Source organism: Sinocyclocheilus grahami, unplaced genomic scaffold (genome assembly GCF_001515645.1).
Source record: "Sinocyclocheilus grahami isolate Dianchi unplaced genomic scaffold, SAMN03320097.WGS_v1.1 scaffold1316.1, whole genome shotgun sequence".
Taxonomy (NCBI): Eukaryota; Metazoa; Chordata; class Actinopteri; order Cypriniformes; family Cyprinidae; genus Sinocyclocheilus; species Sinocyclocheilus grahami.
In genome coordinates, this window is record NW_015506495.1 from 284,783 (window position 1) to 307,247 (window position 22,465).

Here is a 22,465-nt window from a genome sequence, read left to right on the forward strand (position 1 = left end):
TGCAGTACAAGCTAAAAATATTGTTGTAAACTAGTTGTGTACTTAAAGTTTACTACTGTTATACTTAAAAGTATACTTTTATATACTAGAAAGTGGGCCAATTTAGTCCCAAGGAGTATTGAAATAGTACACTTAGACACTTACACAAGTATACTACAAACACAATTCCAAAAAAGTTGGGACACTGTACAAATTGTTAGTAAAAAAGGAATGGAATAATTTACAAATCTCATAAACTTATATTTTATTCACAATAGAATATAGATAACATATCAAATGTTTAAAGTGAAACATTTTGAAATGTCATGCCAAATATTGGCTCATTTTGGATTTCATGAGAGCTTCACAATTTGTACAGTGTCCCAACTTTTTTGGAATCGGGTTTGTACTAGTACACTGATATTTGTATACTTGCTACATAAAATATACTTTATAACTTTACTTAAGTATACTTAATAAAATAAACTTGAAGTATACTACTTTTTAGTAAGGGTGAGGCAAAGCAGGAGTGCATGTAAACCGTCACCTCACTAAAGAGCTCAAAAAATGTATCATTTGAAATTCTTCATAAACCTAACATAATTTGAATGCTGAGACTTTGTTTCCTATTATCAAAAGTAACCTGCTCTGTCTTGTCTGTCAGTAAGTTGTCTGTGTCCTCTTTGCTCTGCAACGTTTTTCACTCCGTAAGAAAACGAACGTATGGCACGAGAGCACATACGTGAGAAAAATGAAATAATTGCATACTAAATTTTGGGGTGGCACCCTGAACACCCCTGTGACTCTGCCACTGCCCAACACTGAAAAAATGGCCCAACAGGCTCAAGCATTTTTTAGAAAATGCAAAAAACTAAATATTCTGTTATCTTTTACCCACCCTCAAACAGTTCCAAACCTGATTTTTTTCTGTGGAACATAAAATATGGTATTTTGGAACAGTTTTTGCCCATAGAGTTCAAAACAACATTGGAGCCCATTGATTTTCATATGGTTAAAAAAAATCTGCTTTTGTGGTTTTTCATTCTTGGGTGAACTATCAATTTAAAACTAAAACTACAAATGTAAATTGAATCACATTCTAACAATGGATGCCCTGTCATGTATTTGTAAATTCATATATTGCTCTTATGCACAGCTGACGAGGCTTCTGGTTGTTAACTACTAGATAAATAGGCAAACTAGACAGATTGTAGAACTAGCATTGATGATGCACATTTTACAGGTTGAACTAAAATTTAAATGCGAAAACGGACAGTTAGTGTGAAGCTTTTAGAAAGCAACGTTGATGTTGGCGGCTATGAGCAGCCAGTGTAGAGAGAGCAGGAGGGGTCTGACGTAGGTTTTCTTGGTCTGGTTGAGGATCAGACATGCTGCTGTGTTCTAAATCGTCTGAAAAGGGCTTGATAGTTCTAGGTGGGAGGCCAAGTGGTAAAGCATTGCAGCATATTTGCTGTAGTTTATGTAAGGTCACATAAACTTTTTATGAAGTTTCTGTACATCGTTCTCACTAAATGCCTTTTCGGATCCAGGTGAAAATTATGTCCAAATTACCTAGTATTTTTGACAACCACCAGAATCATGTGGTAACCACCTGAATCGTTGGATTGGTCAAAAAGTTATTTTGGAAAATCCTCTTTGACCACTTCTAAGTGATGTAGGGCTGCTGTTTGACACTTATGCAGGTAGTGATAGTTTGGATGTTTGCCACAAAGGATGCTTATACTGAGAACTATAATCAACTATGGCCACTTACTGCAAAGTTTTGCGGAGTAAATTCCTTGTTCTGTGTGTATGGAAGCCTGAATTTTTGTTGACTGACATAGCAGCAATTTGGCACATGTGACTGTAAAGACCAATCATTAAGTTTGAATTGTTTAGTGTTGGATATTGTATTATAATCCTTGAATTATTAATTCATTATTGATTATGCTGTTTAAACTGCTACTTTTATACAGAATGCTTTCTCTTGACAATCATGTGTTGGTGCTGTGTATGTGGTCTAAAGGTATAAAATCACTGCAATTACTTTCTCTTGTCCCTCTATGAATTAATTGCTGTCCAAATATATGAGTTTTATCACAGAAGATCCATGCAGCTGGTTAATTCAGTGTATAGATGCAGTAAAAGCTGCACTAACCCTATTCACACGGGATTAGTATTATCTGGGGACCTTGTGGGATTTTGAAATTACTCCCCCACATCCGAATTTCGTGTGGTACATTCGCACGGGATAAGCGAAGCCTGTGATTTTACTCGAATTTACTGATTTATCTCCCGGATACCCGGATGTCAAGGCTTTGAGAGTCCCGTTCTATGGTCCGGTTAGATGGATGAATAAAAGAAAATATAGTTTAGTGCGCTGTGTCATTTATATTTCACCATGTTAAAATAATATCTCAAGCTTTGTGCTTGATTTATTTGTAACACATTAACCTCAAAACCTTTTCAGCTTTCTCTTTCTGTAAATCGTATGGTGTAGCGATATGATGACAGCACCCGAAATATTATCAAACTCTCCAACGCAGCTCCATTCTTCGCGGAAGATGGATAAAAAGGCGCACAGCAAACAAAAACTTCGAAAAATGATATACGACCCGCCAAATGCTGGACGAATCACAGAGATGCTGATTCGCACGGGACTAATATTATCACAGGACCTCGGTGTTCGGCGAAATATGGTAGGTCATTTGCTGGGGAATTTTTACTTTACAAATTACAGACATGGCCAATTCGCACGGGATTAAGATCACAGACAACCTCCGCAATTATTACAAGTGACTGGAGGTCACCAGGTAATACTAATCCCGTGCGAATAGGGTTTAAGATATGCTTTCTCTGATCTGAATTACCCACTGCCCCCATAGACTGAAACTTTGAGTGAACCTCTAGGCACCCTTTGATGGTGCCTCAAATATCCTGTACTCAAGAAATATCAATATACATTTCAAATACATTCCTTTAGTTACTAGGAGAACTGACAGTCTCTCTTGCACAAACTTGTGGGTCCCTCAGAGTTCTTCAGAAACATGCCATCCTTGAAAGGATATTTAGAAATTCTCCAAAATGCAGTCTTAAAAATAAAGTTTCCAAAAGGAGGTTTTTGCAGCAATGCCAAAGAAGATCCATTTTAGGTTACTTTAAGACCGAACCTTTAAATGAACAGTTCTTAAAACTTTTTTTTCCCTTAGTGTAAAGAATATTTTAATAATCTGAAGAAACGTTTGCTGCTATAAAGAACCTTTTCAGCAATCGAAAGGTTCCATGAATGTTAAAGGTTGTTCATGGAACCATCGATGCCAATAAAGAACCTTTATGAGTGTGTGCAGTCATCATTAATTGAATGGCCTAATCTGATAAGGTCAATGTGCATTAGCAATATTATGTGTAATTATTAAAGGGATAGTTCACCCAAAAATGAAAATTCTGTCATTAATTACCCACCCTCATGTCGTTCCAAACCCGTAAGACCTATGTTTATCTTCAGAACACAAATTAAGATATTTTTGATGATATTAAGAGCTTTCTGACCCTGCATAGACAGCAACACAACTACCATGTTCAAGGCCCAGAAACGTAGTAAGGGCATCAATAAATTGGTCCATGTGACATCAGTGGTTCAACCCTTAATTTTATGAAGCTACAAGAATACTTTTTGTGCTCAAAGAAAGCAAAATGACTTTATTCAATAATTTCTTCTCGTCCGTGTCAGTCTTTGACGCATGTTCATGAGAGTACCATGCATGCGTGTGCATTCATCTGCTTGCAAACAAGGCACAGCACATCCGGGTTCTATGCCAGAACTCCGGCTCCTGCGTCAGCAGCATCACACGCATGCATGGTACTGATCTGAAGATGAACGAAGGTCTTACATGTTTGGAATGACATGAGGGTGAGTAATTAATGACAGAATTTTCATTTTTGGATGAACTATCCCTTTAAGCTTTCAGTGAAAAATAAAAAGGTTCCGCAGACAGATTTGAGTTAGTATCCACGCACAATGCTCGTGAATCTACAGAGAGCATTCTGAATCAGTATTCGCCCCCTCACTCACACTTTCCACAGTGCCAGGAGCAACGCCATGGGCTTCCAACTAGGCTTCTGTTAGTAGTGCCTTAGGATCCTGTCATAGCCGACTGGCACAACTTGAAGAGCTCAGCAAGAATAAACAGGACTTTACATATGCCATTATCTGAGGGTCAGTTTCAAACCCTCCCCTTGAGCGGAGTTCTACGAGATCAATAGAAAAAAAATAGTGAGAAATCAGAAAATCATAAAGCATAAAATACTAATGCCCCTCTGCAAACTGGCCCTGAGCAGAATCTGATCACAGCAGGAATGTGATGAACAACAGTGAAGAATTCAGTTTCTATTCGTAATGGGCATCTCATCCATTGTTTGGTGACAGTTGGCAATTGGGAAAATCATTACGTTAATCTACACCAACAGTGCATTCACTTTATAACTCTGGCAGCAGTTTTTTCTGGTTCATTCTGCATTCCAAATAGCAGGGAGAAAATTAGGGGGTGTAGGAGGCACTGCCATTTTTGAACATGAATTACTCTGCCTAGATTTTCACTCCATCCAGCGCACTCCACAGCCCTACTACTGATGTGAAATCCCAGAGTCTGTTGTGACAGTGGCTGTTTTTCTGCTCTTATCGACTGCACCGTCTGGGCGAAGCACTGGTAGCGAGATATGGATGAGAAACTTTTTAATGCACTCTACACAGGCTTTATTGTGTGTGTTGTGCATGAAAAGACACAAGTAAATATAGCATTTTTCAATGGCTCATGGACCAACTTGACTGACAGCTGTTATCTGATATGATAATTAGTCCAATTAAAAGTCTTAAATGTGTAAAGAGGACTATAATATAGTTTGTTCTGACCTGACCGATTGCGCTGAACTTTTTTCAGTTTATATACATACTTTTTAAAAGAATTTTCTTATGGATTTTTATAACTTCTCTTGATAACTTGTATGTTTTTTTTATGTTTTTGTTACTTTTAAATGATTTTTTTTAATGAATCTATCTACTGTATGTATATAACTTGCCTTGCTTTTAAATTCTAAATGAATAAACTGCGTTTAAAGTCAATATAAAATTACCAATGTTTGTAATCACATTGCTTCACAACTGCAACCTATTTTTCAGTCTGATAAACAATGTTATATGTTGCTGTCGGATTTTATTCTGCTAATTTGTAATAATACATTTAACTGTTTATTGAACTTTGGTGTCTTGTATCCTTATGCTATTGACATATCTCTGTATCTGAGAAAGAACACCATTATAGTGGTCTTAATAATTGTTCTGAACCCCTCTGCAACAAATAACAAGAGGGGGAAGTAATTACTGCCAGCTAATCCACACATAGGCACTCATTATAATCTGCATAATGATGGTTCTTAGAATTCAACCTGTGCTGAAAAGATACGTTTCTTCTTATACCAACATGGTTTAGCACAGTTACTGAGTTTGTTTGGTTTGAACACTTAACGTATATGACAGTTCACCAGAACGTCACAGGAAAAATAAATATGAGTAAGTGCTTGTGGCTGTTCTAATTCCAGATCTTCAGCTTTGCCCTAGATGTCCTCATTAGTCCAATAACACAATCCAGCTATGGTGATGTCTTCCTGAATATTTTTTCACACTGTTTCTGTGTAGATGTTCCTTTTTCATCTGCCCATTCACATACTCTATCTACTTGCTGTTTTGTCTCCTTTAGTTATCCTTAGTGATAATAAGTTTCTTAGTTTCTAAGCATAATCATCTAATACTCAGCAAATGTTCTATCAATTCAACTATTAGTTGCTTGGTAACCATGAAAATTAAGTGCTTTATTTTTGTAGTCATATTCATTGTCTCTGTGATTATGTGGCTTTTCTATATCTATAAATTGTATATTCATGGCTCACTGAAAATAGCACACACTTACAGTTGCATTGGAAACTGAAAACTATTGCATTTGTGTGATACTGAAGGTCCAAATGTCCTGCCATATTGGCCAGCACAACATAAACAAAAAGTGTATCTTAAAAAACAAATGGTCATATGTGAATCTCTCTTTGTTCATAAACAACTCTGCATGCAAAGTCAAAGCCGAGAACAACATTAGGCATGTTAATGAACTGTGTTAATTAACATTCTCTAAATTGCAATATTCTTTGTTGTTTTTCTGTGCTTTTCGAAATCACAATTTTCTTCATTTTGGTTGCTGCCTTCAGCATTTTTTGAAGCCATGATTAACTCATTTGCCTAAATGTTTCCTAAGATTGGTTTGTTTACTGAAAACACAGAGGCTTCTCGATTATTTCATTCAACCCCTCAATGAGATTATGTATGTATTTGACCAGAAAGCATTCTGCCTGATGCCAAATGACATCTTAGAAACAAAGTATTGCCTATTTCTACACCTATAACCCGGGCAGTATGAGGGAGATGGGGAATAGTTCAGTTTAATAGCCTTTAAGCTTGAATGATCAGTCTTGCAGAGGTGAAGTGGAGACAGTGGCCCATCCCCTCTACTCCCACTGGCAGCTTTTGAGTGGGTGGGTGGAAATCAAAGAGACCATTTAAAATGAGTGTTTCAAATCCATTACACAGCAAACATTTAGATGTGCTGGAGGCAGCACATAAAGAAGAGAAGCTGTGAGATGTTTCCTGTTGTATTACAACACATTTTGCTGTAGCCGAAGCAAGACAAAACCACATTGGTATGGATTAAGGGATTCAAGCCGTGAAATTATTTTACAAAAAAGACCCACACTAGATAATTTGCCAAATTGAGAAGTATGGTGTAGTCCAGAAGAAATGTTCGCTGTGTAGGATCTGTCTCACAACAGACCCACCTACATGATGGAGACACACACATCAAACCAGCACATTCCATGGAAGGTTTTTGAGGTTCGTTTCTCAAGCCATCTGTAGTCGTAAAACTCATGCTCCATCGAATAAGGTGAAGCAGATAACGCATGAATCCTTAAAGGGATAGTTCTGTCATCATTTACTCACTCTCATGTCATTCTAAACCCATAAACTTTCTTTTATTTATGCATTCGGCAGCTTTTTATCCAAAGCAACTTTGCATTCAAGGTAGACATTTACATTTTTATCTGTTTTGCTTACCCTGGCAATCAAACCCATGACCTTGGCTTTGCGAGAGCCATTTTCTACTGTTTGAAGCTGCAGGAAAGCTGTTTTTTCTTTTTCGTTTGTGGAACACAGGAGAAGACATTTTGAAAGTCCACAGGGTCCAAACAACATTTCCACAGAAAAAAAAGAAAGTTTTAGAGGTTTGGAACGCCATAAGGGTTAGTAAAGATTACATAACTATTCCTTAAGGAAACATGAGGCAAAACTGACAACTGTACAAAATAAAATATCATAAAGACTGGAAAGTTATTTTTAATTCATTCTAACAGCGCTTTATATGTGCAGTTTTATTCATGTCAATTATTCAGTTTGACATACAGTGGGCTCTAAATATCTAAAGCCACAAATCAGGGTTTCAAAATGTCATTTAAAACTGAAAATAAACAGAAAGATTTAAGTATTTTTCTTCTTGTTTTAATAATATTATGATGTAAAATGAATAATACATATTTAAAATTCTGCACTATTTCTAGATCAAGTAAATCTATACCTTTGTACATTAAAGCACATGCTGCTTTTGGTTCATTCTCAAATCATGCTGGAGAACTACGTTCATGCCATATTGAGTGCATGCTGTAAAAAAAAAAAGAAACGCAGAAGCATTTTCCTAGTAGTCTCAGATTTTCGGACCCCTCTGTGAATTGACAACACACTGTTGTATGGTTAGGGGGAAAAATGCCCCTGATAACCAGGCCCAGGTGGCAAATATTGCCTCTTAATAAAACTCCACAGTCTGTTCACTGACTGTCTGATGTTGCTCACAAAATTGGAAAACACTTTCTCAATTTGGCAAACTCTAATCTGATTGGCTGACTTTACACAACCAGGAATAATTTTTTTTTGTCTGTCTGTAAACAAAGTCGTACAAGGTAACACACTGATTTAACTGGTGGTCGTTGAGGATGAAATAATCATTGGATTTGCCACAGTTGCCAAATTAGTGGCATATACGTAAACAAAATAGCAATGTTATATGAAATACAATTTTCTTTAACTAAAATGGAAAGAAAAAAGAATCCAGATAGATGACAACGCAACATTTCTCATTTTCATTTAGATTAACTACTTACATATTTACTAAAATAATTGCATAGATAAAAAAGAAAAAAAGAATGGTATTAATAAAAATGACAAAAAAAATAAAATTACTAAAACTTAATTAAAAACAGAAAATATTGAAATAAAAACTAATTCATAATATTAATTAAAAATATAATAGTCTCTTGAATATACTAAAATAGCACTCGTCAAATCTTGAAAGAATTTTGTTAAAGGCGGTCGCACACTGTACGAGAAGCGCAGTGCCGCGTCTAGAACAATTCTTACAACAAATACAACATGACATAGCTGGGTGCCGCGGACAAATGCGCCGGTGTGCGTACACTCATAGGAAATAATGTGTTCAAATTTTATAAGATGTGGCGCGATGCTGCGCTGCGCTTCTCATCCGGTATGCGACCGCCTTAAGGCAGTTGGTAGCCAATTCACTACATATCCACAAGGAGAACTGTATATTAATTTTAAATGAGTACATTCTTTTTTTATATATATTACATTTATAATATTTTTGGCCAATAGTGTTCTATTATTATAGTATAATATAAAATAAATCCACATGTGGTTGATCTCTGTACATGTCAGTTATACATTCTCCTGGGTGATGATTGGCTAGAATATTAGTAATGTCTACCAGACCTTATGTTGTTGTCAGAAGTCTGGCTACGAGAGACTGCATCTCACCTGATGTCAACAAACATGTTTGCAAAGCGAAACCATTACCGAAGTCTAGGGACCTTTTGATGGAGGACATAAATTTGCAGAGGCACAAACACACAAACCATGGGGCTATTAGTTACGCAATGGGAGGTCTCTTTCCCCAACCAGCATCCATCATGGTAAAATAGCATCAACGGCTGCGCCATTCCCATCTAAGTGTGTGTGGTAAACTCAGGAGATGCTACTCTCATTCCATTACTGGAGCATCTCATGTCAGACCTCAGCATTAGTGAGTCCCTGTGTCCTCCACTGGTGTGTGTGTGTGTGTGTGTGTACCCTCCTTTATTGCAGTGTGGATCCGAGAGAAGAGCTGCTTAAAGCCAAGAGATGTGACTGATAGTGGCAGATGGACGACTGATGATTCTGACTGCCCACTGAGGGAAGACACTTCACACATCTCTGTTTCACAGTTTGGCATTTAGGCCCCAGTACAAGTCACAAACAGCCAGCCAAGGTACTGTTCTCTCAGAAAGTGAGAGAATGCGCAGGATAAGAGACTCCAAGGGACCAGATGTCCCACCGTACGTGAATAATACCGTATCTGCGTGGCTGTGCAATGATATACAGTGTTCTGAAATCCTATGGGTGATATATGAAGCGATATCTCTCTGCCTTCCCAGGATACAAACTAACTCTCGCTACTGACTCATTTGTAGGGAGAGGCAGAACTCGACTACTCATGTTTAAACATGGCTGCTACAATACTATCTAAACAAACCCTTCAGGATGTGAGCTGATAAGCCCCGGATTGGTCTCTGCTTTGCGTTTAAGAACAAAATGACAAATGTACAGGGGCCACGTTCACACAGCAGCATAATATAGGTCAGTTTTGTTTTAGAATGTTAAATACTGTTAAGTTTACATACTGTATAAGTGACCAAACTGAAGTGAACCAACCGAAGAAGGATTTAAAAGTGTGAACAGACCTACACTGGACAACTATCTAATTAAAGGGATAATTCAACCAAAAATGAGAATTCAATTCATTTATTCATCATTTACTTGCTCTCATGTCATTCCAAACCCGTATGACTTTCTTTTTACTGCGGAACATAAACAAGGATATAATTAATGAATATACGGATGGGTGAATTTAGTACAATGGTAAGACAATGTGACACTCTTTAATGCTTAATAAATTACCTGTGACATTTTATAACAGCATTTATAAATGTATTTCCTTTTGTGTTCCTTAATCGGAAAAGATCCAATTTTACTGATGAACTTGGTTGTGAATACGTGCTTTATATTGTACATTGAGGATATTTGTTTCCACTTAGACCACACACCCAATTGGTGAACTTTGCTTTAGGACCGTCCGGATACAAGCTTGCTCTTAATAACCAGTGTGTGCACAACTGTTGCATCAGAAATATACGTTCTGCTAGAAGCAATGCAAAGGAGTTCTCGCAGAAAGAACATATAAGCAGATTGCCATGGCAACTTCATATACAATTGTCAGGTTTGTTTGCTAGTCTTCACTTTTACACAGTGGAATTTACATTAGTTATGCCATTTAAAAGGCCTCATTCTAATAACTTCAGTCCTCGGTGAGGTGAAATACTTTCAAATTAGTAGGGAAAGCGTAGGTTGTGCATTTCAACGTTCACTCCATTTCCATTTAAATGAATAGCTGTGTGAGCACTTTTGAGGAAATATGACATTTTAGTTAGGTTAACATATTGTGTATGTTTTTCAAAGTCATCATCTGTGAAATTACAAAACCACAGGCACAGAGAGAAAGGGGGCTTTGTGGAGGCCCAATAATATCATTACCAAACACGTAAATCATCAAGCAGCCATTTGCACATCAAGCTGACATTGCTTCTGGCAGATAGACAGCTGTGTTTTTTGGGTTGCTCAGTTTTAGATGGGAAGCAATGCCCTTCACAAACTTCTGATTGTATGATACTGGTTGCCAGATAGAAATGCATATGTATGTATGTGTGTGTGTGTGTGTGTATATATATATATATATATATATATATATATATATATATATATATATATTGCAAGCTTTTATATATATATACAGGGGGGCAAAAAAGTATTTAGTCAGCCACCAATTGTGCAAGTTCTCCCACTTAAAAAGATGAGAGAGGCCTGTAATTTTCATCATAGGTATACCTCAACTATGAGAGACAAAATGAGAAAAAAAAATCCAGAAAATCACATTGTAGGATTTTTAAAGAATTAATTGGTAAATTCCTCGGTAAAATAAGTATTTGGTCACCTACAAACAAGCAAGATTTCTGGCTCTCACAGACCTGTAACTTCTTCTTTAAGAGCCTCCTCTGTCCTCCACTCGTTACCTGTATTAATGGCATCTGTTAATATAGAGACTGGACCTCTTGAAACTTTAATCGAATACCCCTGCGATAGATATATTAAAGAAGCAATTTCATCTATTTTAGCTAGGCATTGATAAACATAGACAAAAAAAATCACATTTGAGTCATTTCCACCCTGTAAAGAATATTTTGTTATTCTTAGTCTTATCCTTTTCATATAAGACCATGTCCAGCAGACTTTCTCATTCGTTGCTTTTCTATTATTGCTTTTCCATTTTACCTGCTGTGCAATGGAGTTGAAATGAATATGTGAATGGAAATACCATTGTGCCTTTTGTTTTTCAGTTATGAGAGATCAAGTGTGAATTAAGTGTGACTTTATGAAGTAAAAAGGAAAAGGACAGAGAAAAAAAGGGAGAAAGTAAGCTACTGAAAAGATTTTTGAGCAAGAGTAAAAAAAAAAAATATATATATATATATATATATATATATATATATATATATATGCTTTATATAAGTTTTACAGCAACGCATCACACATGTAATTTTTCTCAGGGTCTACAGGTCAATGCAGTAATGCCTGTGACACTTACTGTAACATTACTTTACTTTGTGAGGATAAAATAATAGAATCAACTGCTGAACAGTTTCAACTAATGCCCTGTGAATTCTACTGTTGCTAATTTAGCACTTTGTACTGTGAGGTGTGTGTGAAAACGTATTAATGTAGAACAGACCTTGACAGGGAATAATTGGGTTTTATGCATTAATTGTACTAAAATAAATGCATACATTGTTTTTTACTTAGTACACTTCAAGGTGTTAAAATATTATTATTATTATTATTATTATTGTTATTATTATTATTATTATTATTATTATTATTATTACACATAAAACGTGCCAGACAGATATCACTTAAATAAGTGTCTTGTGAAATCACACCTGTAGTTGTAACAGTCCTCAGCTCTGCAATCAGCAACAATGAGTATGGAGAACAGACTGCACTTCAGTGCCATGACTTTTATTTAACACATTGTTGTAATTTGTTATTATAATAGTTTCATTATGTTGTGTGATTTCAGGTGCTGCATGCAACCCAAAAATGCTGTCATCATTTCATAAATAAATTACCTTATATTTATGTTTAATATATTTATATTTAAGTGCAGGTATGTATGATAAGTCAATTATACTTATAAGGGGCTCAAAATGTATGTACATAATATTAAAATATGTTTATACAAATATATTTATAATATAAAAGGCTAGCTTAGGCTAAAACTTGCTTTCTGCAACTTTAAGCTTTGAATACTAAACTTAATGGCAATCAAAACTCATTAATGCCACATGCTTGAAACCAGAAATCAATGAGAGTTTCATTAAGTTTCACATTAGCACTACATATGTTGGTATTTGTTATTGCATGCAGTCTTTCATTCATGAGCTCTATCAGGCTAAATTTAATATTAAACAAAATTTAAGTTTCTGTAGCACTGTCAAATAGCTTGTCCAACACTCATGTTGTCAAATAGCATTTCCAAATAACCATCTCATCTGTTTCAAATAAAAAAGCCATGAAATCTGAATCCACTTTTTGAAGGAGTGAAAACATGTTTTCTAAACTTTGGGGTATGTTTTGCATTTGAATAAAATAGTCCTTTGATATGAATGAGAACTTTAATTATTAATTATTGAATTGGCACATTAACAATTTAAGAGTACAATGGTTTCATAGCATAACATAACTTTTCAAACCTGGTGAGGCCAGCAGGAACACTGCAGATCTTGATGGATCAGGGCTGGGTGCTAATTGGTGGTAAATACTGAGGCGGAGAGAATGTTCAAACATGGCTAATTATCACCCTTTAAAAATAGCTGTTTGAGCATGCTAAATTGTGTTGTGTTGGAACAATGGCAGTGCTTTGGCGGTTCTTGGGCGTTATCGTACTTTGTATCACTAGTCGTTTGTTTGCTGCATATTCACTGGCACAAGGTCAACAAGCCTTCCAGTGGCCGGGGCAACAATCTTCTTTGAGCTTTGAGGCTAAACAGCCAGCTCCTCAGGCAAAAACTTTTCAGAAGTGTAATGTGGATGATTATGAGAAGGTGCAGTGTGGAGAGCCTGGCATTTCTCATGCAAACTGTGATGCTATAAACTGTTGTTTTGATGGACAAGAGTGCTACTATGGCAAAGCAGGTATGTGTAACTTGTAACATTTGAGAATTGGTGTAACTCTAAGGCCAAATCCACATGTACACGGGTATTTTTACAAGCTGAGTTTTTCCTTCTGTTTTAAAAAAAAATAAATAAAAAATCTCCGTCCACCTGAAAATGCAAATGCATGCTTTGAAGCACTGTCAAGAGTGTGCCAAACCAACAGGTGGCGATATATAATCTCAACCGTAAAGCCATGTTGGCCAATCAGAAGCCTGAAAAAGTTTCCAATAGGTGGAGATAACAGCACAGGCTCTGACATCGCAAGCCAAAAACTCTTTACCTTGGCAGGCATTTTCAAAAATGTTCGGTTTCAGTGACCTGGTGTTGTGTTTGCGTGTGGACGAACAGCCAAACTGCGTAGAAAAACTGCGGTTTAAAATTTAAATGTGTTTGTGTGGACCGGGCCTAAATCCAATCTAATTAGACTCCAATCATTTGGAACATGGTAAAATCCTTATGTATGTGAACTACCTTTTTAGCAATGTAGAACTTTCCTTTTGGAAAAAGTGCCTATTTGCAATTTTTCTAAGTGAGGATTGTGTTGGTTTCCTTAATCTGAGCTCTTTCCAATATAGCTTTGGTAAATCATGGTTAATACTAGTTTCAAGCAGCATGTCTTGTCGTCATTTTTATTATTATTTTTATTTTTTCCAGTGACCGTCCAGTGTACAAGGGATGGGCAGTTTGTAGTTGTGGTAATGAGAGATGCAACCCTTCCAAGGCTGAGCTTGGAGTCCATCAGCCTTTTGGGAGGACGTGATCCTCCTTGTGGTCCTGTTGGCACCACTGTTGTTTTTGCTATCTACCAGTTCCCTGTCACTGCTTGTGGCACCACAATGAAGGTTGGTATCTGACACTTTGCTGCACTCACTGTATCTGCTTGTTAAACTAATGCAGCGTTCACACTGCATGATTTTCGAACTTGTCGGCCCGCTGTTGTTTTCACACTGCGTGACTATCTGGGGTAGCATTGCACGATGGATCGGCGACGAGGGTTTCACATTGCATGACTTCACAATAGGAAGAATCGCCGACCACTCTGTCTGGTCCTCAAACTAAGTTTCACAACAAAACGCACTCTAGAAGTGATAAGGCAATAACGCGAGAACCCGCGTGCGTTAGACCGTAGTTCTCGAGCGAGACTGGAATTATAAAAAGTGTATATATTAGCCCGCAAATTGTCTGAGTGGATTTCCAGCTACAAGGAGAAAAAAAAAAAAAAAAACTCTATGCAGGTAACAGGGATTTGGTGTTCTGCAAAGAGTTGGAGGTACATTTTGTAGTAACCGTTATGCTGATGTTGTGGCTGGTCAAGCAAATGTTTCTGTATGATATAATTGTTCATGCATCTATTAAAATACTGATATTCTGGTCTATAACTCCTCCCCGAACTTCCCTCTGCCCTGTATCTTGGTCTCTCATTGGCTGTAGGTCATCGCCGATGTAGTTTTCAGTCAGAGATCGTTGCGAGCGCACCGTCTTTTGATTCCCACTGCATGATTATCCCTCGCGTGAACGAGCACCGATTTGCCTACGGTTTTGGGCATTTGTCGGAGATTTCGACAAGTGCCCAAATTTTTATTATGACAAATCGGGCTAAAATTGTGCAGTGTGAACTCTGCATAACTTTAACTTCCTTGCAGATGGATGGTGACTTTCTAGTCTATGAAAACAAAATGACTTCTACCTACGAAGTAGGTGTTGGACCTCTAGGCTCCATCACGAGGGACAGCCATTATGAGTGAGTAATTGTTTTCAATTGGTGTCATGACTCTTGGTCCATGTCTTCTAACTTGGGGAATCTTCCCTTTTAGGCTCCTCTTCCAGTGTAGATTTTCCGGCACCAGTGTTGAGGCACTGGTTGTTGAAGTCAACACCGTTCCTCCTCCACCTCCTGTGGATGCTCCTGGACCTCTGAGAGTCCAACTTAGACTGGCTAATGGGCAGTGCTTTGCTAAGGGATGTGTGGAAGGTAATGTCATTTTATCAAGTCCCTTTGAAACTGGGCTATATCTGAATGTATTGTCTGACTTGTGCAGAAGATCAAGCTTACTCATCATACTATGGTGATGCCGAGTATCCTGTGACGAAAGTATTGCGGGAGCCGGTTTATGTTGAAGTGCACATTCTAGAGAGGACTGACCCCAACATTGTTCTGACTTTTGGTAGCTGCTGGGCAACCTCAAACCCTGACCCTCAGAGTCTGCCCCAGTGGGATCTTCTTGTGAATGGGTAACCACTAAAGGTGTTTTTGATGTAACGTTGCTGGTGAGATTTGTAATGATTTGCTGTTGTGCAGTTGTCCTTACCGGGATGACCGTTACCTGACTACACTGATCCCTGTAGATGGGTCTTCAGGCCTGCAGTTTCCAACTCACTACAAACGATTCATACTCAAAATGTTCACGTTTGTGGAACCTACAACTTTGGTTCCATTGGAGGAGATGGTACTTCTCATTCTCCCTCTATTTTCAAACCTTTTTGTATCTGGATTTACTTGGTCTAAAACATGTTCTCTACCAGGTTTTCATTCACTGTAGCACATCAGTGTGTACCCCAACTGCAGCAGACACTTGTGTTCAGAGTTGCAACCGGAGGAGTGAGTGCTACTTGTATTAATAGTCTGTGGCATACTTGAGCCCCTTTCTGACTTCTGTCTCTTACAGGGAGAGATGCTGAGAAACCAGCAGACGGTACCCGTACAGTTGTCTCCAGTGGAGGAGTTATCTTTCACTTCCTTTGACTAGTTTTGCAATAAATTCTGAAACCATCTTTGAATTTATAGCTTTTATTTTTTTTTTTTTTGTCGTCACTTCTACAGATCTGCTCAAATGGCAAGGTTTTTTTCCCCCTGGCTTGGCATCTCCCTCAAAACTGGTTGTCTTGTACTATGGAATGCTAATGTACGCTCTGTTCTTACATCTCATACACCCTGGAGATGTTGGTCACTTCCAAACATCTGTACAAGCTCTGACTATAATGGATGCTAAGATCCCATGAGCGGTGTTGTCTAGAGGGTCCAGATCTAAAGTGTTGCAACGGTCCCAATTTTGTGGACTACCATTTAAGGTAATCCCATTTAAAGTAAAGTGGCACAAGTGAATGTACTTTGCTACCTGATTTAAAAGGGGAAAAAAATCATGAAGTGCGTTATCTGAAGGCTGTGTGTGTGGTTTTTTTTTTTTTTTTTTTTTGGGGGGGAAGTGATAGCTTTGTCATTTCCTCATCCTTTTAAGGTGTAATGCATCAAACATTTACATTACCAGACTTGCCAGCTTCTCATCTGTGAGGACCTTGATAAGTTTTGTTCATTCAACAGTGCGACCACAAAGCACCAGTTAACAATTGCAGTGGATAATTCGGTCATTCTCAACAATTAAAGCATTGAAATAGCGAATTACAAAATGACAATAGGCTAATGGGAAAAGCTCAGTTTTGTGAACCGCTCGGGTTGTCCTCTATGGCAACCACTGATTGAATCCATGCACAGTTTAACCATTTTATTTCTAACAACTTTGCTTTGCTCTGTAGCTCATGCTGGTTTAACTGCGGCACCCTCAGAACTGACAGTGAGCAAGCATCTGGTGGCAAAAGTTTTTCTTTTAGATTGTATTCCCTTTTGTGCTGGTGGCATCTGCAGTGTTATTTGTTGATGAACACCGTCATTTGCATGTCCAGGAATCCCTGGTCTTTTCCTGAAAGTGGCATGTCTTGTTGTGACGGTTACATTTTAGTTCTTATGTGAAAAGGAAGTGAACCGTGGTGCTTTTATGGAAAAATCTGTGCCAAATACAGATCATTAAGTCATTCATTAGCCCTCTAGTATTTTCTGCATGATCTTCTGTTGAGAAACCCTGATGAGAGCTATAAAGTTGTATGGTTTCTGGTCATCAGTTGTGCAAGATTCAGAATGGGCTCCCTTACAATGAGTTACAATTTGAGTTGAATTGGCCACACCACAGGAAGATGGAATTTTTGGTTTTGAAAGCTATCTAGATTCAAGACTTTCAAATTTCAATGAATGTTAATTCTGCTTCCTTAGATTAAAATTTGAATTGTGGCATCATAAAGTTCAGCGTCCTGCCTGCTACCTCAATTTTAATCCAGCAAATTTTAAAAGGCATTCTCAATCCAATTCTGAATGGTGCACAACTCTGGTATACATTAACATAGATATGATTATTGAATAAGGTGAGCGTGTCAGCACTCGCAATGACGAATGTGTCATATGTAGGAACTACAAATCATCTTACACTCTGCTCTTAGTATGAGTCACTTGGGAATTAAGCATAGAATAAAAATATCGTAGTTGATGTAATGCAATAATGAATCTGGGAAACAGGTTCCAGAAAGAATTATGAAGGTTAAAGATTTTACCATTTTTAAATGGTGATCCATTGCACATTTGCTTATATATTTTATTTCCCAACTTTGTGTTAATGGCCATACTAATCAGTTTAGAAAAGTTATGAAATGTTAAAATATTCACTCATTTATTTGCATTTTTATGAACCGTTTTCTAGATTTATACATTAGAGTTTGCGGTGTTCTCTATCATTTGGGATCACACATCTGCTCCGAGACATAAATGTGATTGCATAACTAGCTTACCCAGAAAAGCCAGGTATAAGAAACTTTTAATGGTACCCTTAACGGTGTTATTAGCAAAACACTGGCCATTTAGAGCGTATGGGGAGCTGAGCCTGCCCGTTCATGTCCCATCTATTTTAACCTGAACAATAATGAGGGGTTGAAACTGGAACCAATAAAAAATGATTAGCTTGCTTGCCAGTGCTAATTGTGTTGACTAATTCTGTGATGCACTGACAGTGTAATGTTATACACTGAGGAAATTACCAGCAATTAAGGCAATCCCGGAAGTTAGTTTACACAAATATTGGTGGAAAATGCAACAAGCCTTTCAGTTATAGGTTTGCCATGACATTTCTTTCAGTGCAGCCTTTTGTTTTGTTTTTTTTCCCTCCTGGGTTAGCTGAGGGTTTCCTTGAAATGAAGCATAATGGAGCCTAGATCAAAGACCAGGAGTTATAAGGCTCGGCTATAACAATGGCATGAAAATGGGAATTCGTAAAGAAGCAGACCTCATTATAAACAACCATCCTATCTGTGAAAGTGCTGGGTGGGCTGTAGTCAGTGTGACGGAATACATTGGTGTTCCCCAAAGACATTTGCACTGCATCAGACTACACATGACACTGTGCAGTCTTTGCAATAAAACAGATGCAGGACTGTGGCCACTACCATGATGGCCATCTGGTCTAGTCATATTCTTTGTACTGAGAATATAGACGTTTGTCTCATCCCCATGTGCCAGTTGATCGCTACGGAGATGAATGGGAATGTTAACGGATAGATTTTTCTAGATAATATAGACCTCCTTGGCAAATAAAATTTAGCTGGAAAAGATGGTTGTTAATTAAAGCCTTGTGGGAACATCAGCATCAGCATACCAGCATCCTTTGGTGAAGACCAGAAAATACATTCTGGTGACCAGCCGGTCTTTTCAACAGGAGTGTTCTCAATAGTCATGAAAAGATCAGGTGAAATAAGTGATGCAATATAGACTTATGATTGGGTGGCAATGAGAGACCGGAATTCAAAAGCTGCAATGTTTGATTCCATAATCTAAGAAAAATGCCCAGCTTTTTTCTTTGTAAATTAAATGTCTTGAGTATTATTTAAAGTTGCCTGCTTTTCACTCATCACTCCAACCCAATTACACCATTTTTGTTGAATTGTTGGAAAACTGGTTCTGCTCAGCTTCTTTTGCTAGAGTAACAAATTATTTTTACATTCAGATCGGTTTGTATTATGTCAGTGACATGCAGCTGTTTGCCTCAAACAAAATTGATAATTGTGTTTGATAATTGCACAGAGAAACGCTCCTGTGGGCCACTCTGGAACTCTTGACAACAAATTACTACATGCAGGACTTTAAATAAGTGGCCTTTCAGAGCTATGAGGCTTTCACTTTTATGTTTGTGGATATCTGACATATGAGGATGATGAATATGTGAAAAGAAACTATTAAGGCACTTTTGATACTTGCTGAACTAGTTTATTTTGACAGTTCAGAGTAATGTGAATAAATTACTTGGATATGTACATAGCAGTGGGCGAGGCTACATAAGGGCCAGGGTGGCACTTGCCCACTCAAATTGACCGCTGGCCCACCCAATCAAATGACTGTATGCTGAAAAATCCTGCATACATGATGATAATTATCTCAAATAGATTAACTTAAAGGGGTCATATGATGCTGCTAAAAAGAACATTTTGTGTATTTGGTGTAATGTTTATGCGGTTTAAGGTTAAAAAAACACATTATTTTCCACATACTGTACATTATTGTTCCCTTTCGATACTTCACTCGTACTGCGTCTTGCTTAAGACGCATATGGGGGAAAAACTTTTTTTCTCCTGAACTGAAGCCTATTTCATTCACGCAGTGAAACTGCACGGCCATTGGTTCGTGCAGGGCTTTAAAAATGAACCAGTGGCGCTGCACGAGCCTATGGCGACGAAGCCCGCCAAAGACCATCAGAATGGGCGGGGCATCTGGCTATATAAGCGGCCGAACCGCCCCTCAAGCAGCCTCTCTTACACCTCGTTCAGCTCCGGGTACAGAGGGAAAAGAGAGAGAACTTCCTCTTCCATCACTCGTATGTGTTCTGCCCCCATGCGGCCAGTCACCGAGTTAATTCAACCCCTCGTCACGCGGGCCGAGGCCTGGCAGGCCATCCCCGGGGTGTCGGAATGGGTTATGGGCATAATAAAGCGAGGATATTCACTCCAATTTGCTCGAAGACCCCCGCGCTTCAGCGACGTGGTCCCCACCTCCGTGCAGAGCAAGGACGCCCATGTCCTGCGCTCGGAGGTGATGAATTTGCTGGCAAAAGGAGCTGTGGAAAGGGTTGCTCCAGCCCAGAGTGAGTCAGGCCTTTAAAGCCGTTACTTCCTCATCCCCAAAAGAGATGGTGGCCTCCGGCCCATCCTCGATCTCAGACACCTGAATCGCGCCCTCATAAGGAGGTCATTCAGGATGATTACACTGAAACAGATCCTCACGCAAATTTGCTCGAGAGACTGGTTCTTTTCCCTGGACCTGAAGGATGCATACTTTCACATCCAGATAGCCCCTCGTCACAGGCCATTCTTGAGATTCGCCTTCGAGGGTGTGGCTTATCAATATACGGTCCTTCCCTTCGGGCTGTCCCTGGCCCTCACACCTTTACGAAGTGCGTGGATGCGGCTCTTTCCCCTCTGAGACAGATGGGAGTCCGTATTGTCAATTACCTCGACGACTGGCTCGTCCTGGCCCAGTCGGAGGCAGAACTAATATCTCACAGAGCCCTCCTCCTCAGCCACCTGGAGTGCCTGGGACTCGGGATCAATTTTGCCAAAAGCTCATTGCTTCCCAGCCAATCGACTCAGCTCAAATGAAAGCTGTAGTCACGCCAGAATGAGCTCTGGCCACACGGAGGCTGGCGACCTCCTTCAAGATCGGTACCGCTCGCCCGCTCAAAGCGTTTCAAAGGATGCTAGGCCTCATGCCAGCAGCATCTCCAGTGTTACAGTTGGGTCTGCTGCATATGCGGCCCCTTCAGCGCTGGTTGAAACCACGGATTCCATGCGTGGCATCACGGACGCCTGCATATCAGGGTGAGTTAGGCCTGTGTATCGGCCCTGACCCCCTGGAAGAACTCCTGTTGGATGGAACAGGGTGTGGCCATGGGGATGGTTCACAGAAGGACAGTTGTCACGACAGACGCCTCCAACTCGGGTTGGGGGGCGCTGTGCGAGAGCATACCAACCTTCGGCCACTGGTCGATGGCGGAAAAAGGCTTCCACATCAACTGCCTGGAAATGTTGGCAGTATGTCGAGCCTGTCAGTTCTTCCTGCCAGTCCTGAAAGGGCACCAGTGGGCTCAACCCAACCTGCGCTCGCTAAAGGCAGCGCATATACTGGGCAAATTGAACCGAGGAGCGGACATGTTATCAAAGAGCAATGTCCCCTCAGGAGAGTGGACGCTCCATCCACAAACGGTTCAGAAAATCTGGGAACTCTTCGGCGAGGCCGAGGTAGACCTCTTTGCCTCAGAAGACAACTCTCACTTGTAACGAATCAGCTCATGGGAAATATGAATAATTAACCATAACTAGTTATAATTAATTATGAATATTTTAGATCCGCTGTAGATATTTAGCTGACCTCTCAGGGTCAACTGTCTTGTCAATTCTAAGAACAGGGAGGTGGCAATTGCTGGAGGGTTTTTTACGACCCTTTGTCTCCAAGCATGGTAATTTGCAAATGGACTTGAATCGAAATTACTAAAGATCCAAATTTATTTCTCGAAGACCAAGGACGCGTTGGCCCACGATTGGCCCAAGCTCCTTCTTTACGCATTCCCCCCGATCACTCTGATCCCACAGGTAATCAGGCGAGTGAGGGAACAAAAACACAGGGTTCTCCTGGTAGCCCCCCTGTGGATGAACCAGCTGTGGCTATCAGAGCTGACTCAGCTACTGATAGCGGCCCCTTGGCCTGTTCCACTGAGACGGGATCTCCTCTCTCAAGCGAACGGGACATTATGGTATCCTTGGCATGTCTCCCAGAGCGAGTCTTATATAAAATTACGGAGGCTAGAGCGCCGTCTACAAGACGCCTCTATGCCTTAAAGTGGTCTTTTTTTCTCCGCCTGGTGTTTAAACCGCGGCAAAGACCCTCTCACTTCCAAATTAGCAGAGGAGCTGCCGGATAAGGGTCGCTCCCCATCCATGCTCAAAGTCTATGTGGCGGCTATAGCGGCCTCTCATGTCCCTATTGAGGGCCAATCAGTGGGCAAAAATAGCGCGGTCCGCTTCCTGAAGGGTGCAAGGAGGCTGAATCTGCTTCGTCCCCCTACCGTCCCTTCATGGGACCTGCCCACTGTGCTGAGGGCCCTGAAGGGCCCCGCTTTCAAGCCGCTACAAGCCGCCAATATTAGGTCGCTATCA

General features: G+C 39.4%; 1 protein-coding gene across 1 annotated transcript; it reads left to right on the forward strand.

Moving 5' to 3' along the window:
• The first annotated feature begins 13,110 nt into the window (after positions 1-13,110).
• On the forward strand, positions 13,111-16,214 carry zp2l1 (zona pellucida glycoprotein 2, like 1). The gene is made up of 8 exons (XM_016255156.1): positions 13,111-13,426; positions 14,102-14,289; positions 15,091-15,188; positions 15,262-15,419; positions 15,487-15,679; positions 15,747-15,894; positions 15,971-16,046; positions 16,114-16,214. Exons 1-8 carry the CDS (start codon positions 13,141-13,143, stop codon positions 16,188-16,190), a joined length of 1,224 nt encoding a protein of 407 aa, XP_016110642.1. The 5' UTR covers positions 13,111-13,140; the 3' UTR covers positions 16,191-16,214.
• The last annotated feature ends 6,251 nt before the right edge of the window (positions 16,215-22,465 follow it).

What these genes read in the sequence shown, in the direction of transcription:
- zp2l1 (XM_016255156.1), top strand. Translation starts at nt 13,141, where the DNA reads ATGGCAGTGCTTTGGCGGTTCTTGGGCGTTATCGTACTTTGTATCACT. An exon ending in TGCTAAGGGATGTGTGGAAG is followed by an intron (nt 15,420 to 15,486) that starts GTAATGTCATTT and finishes TGACTTGTGCAG; the next exon opens with AAGATCAAGCTTACTCATCA. An exon ending in TGGGATCTTCTTGTGAATGG is followed by an intron (nt 15,680 to 15,746) that starts GTAACCACTAAA and finishes GCTGTTGTGCAG; the next exon opens with TTGTCCTTACCGGGATGACC.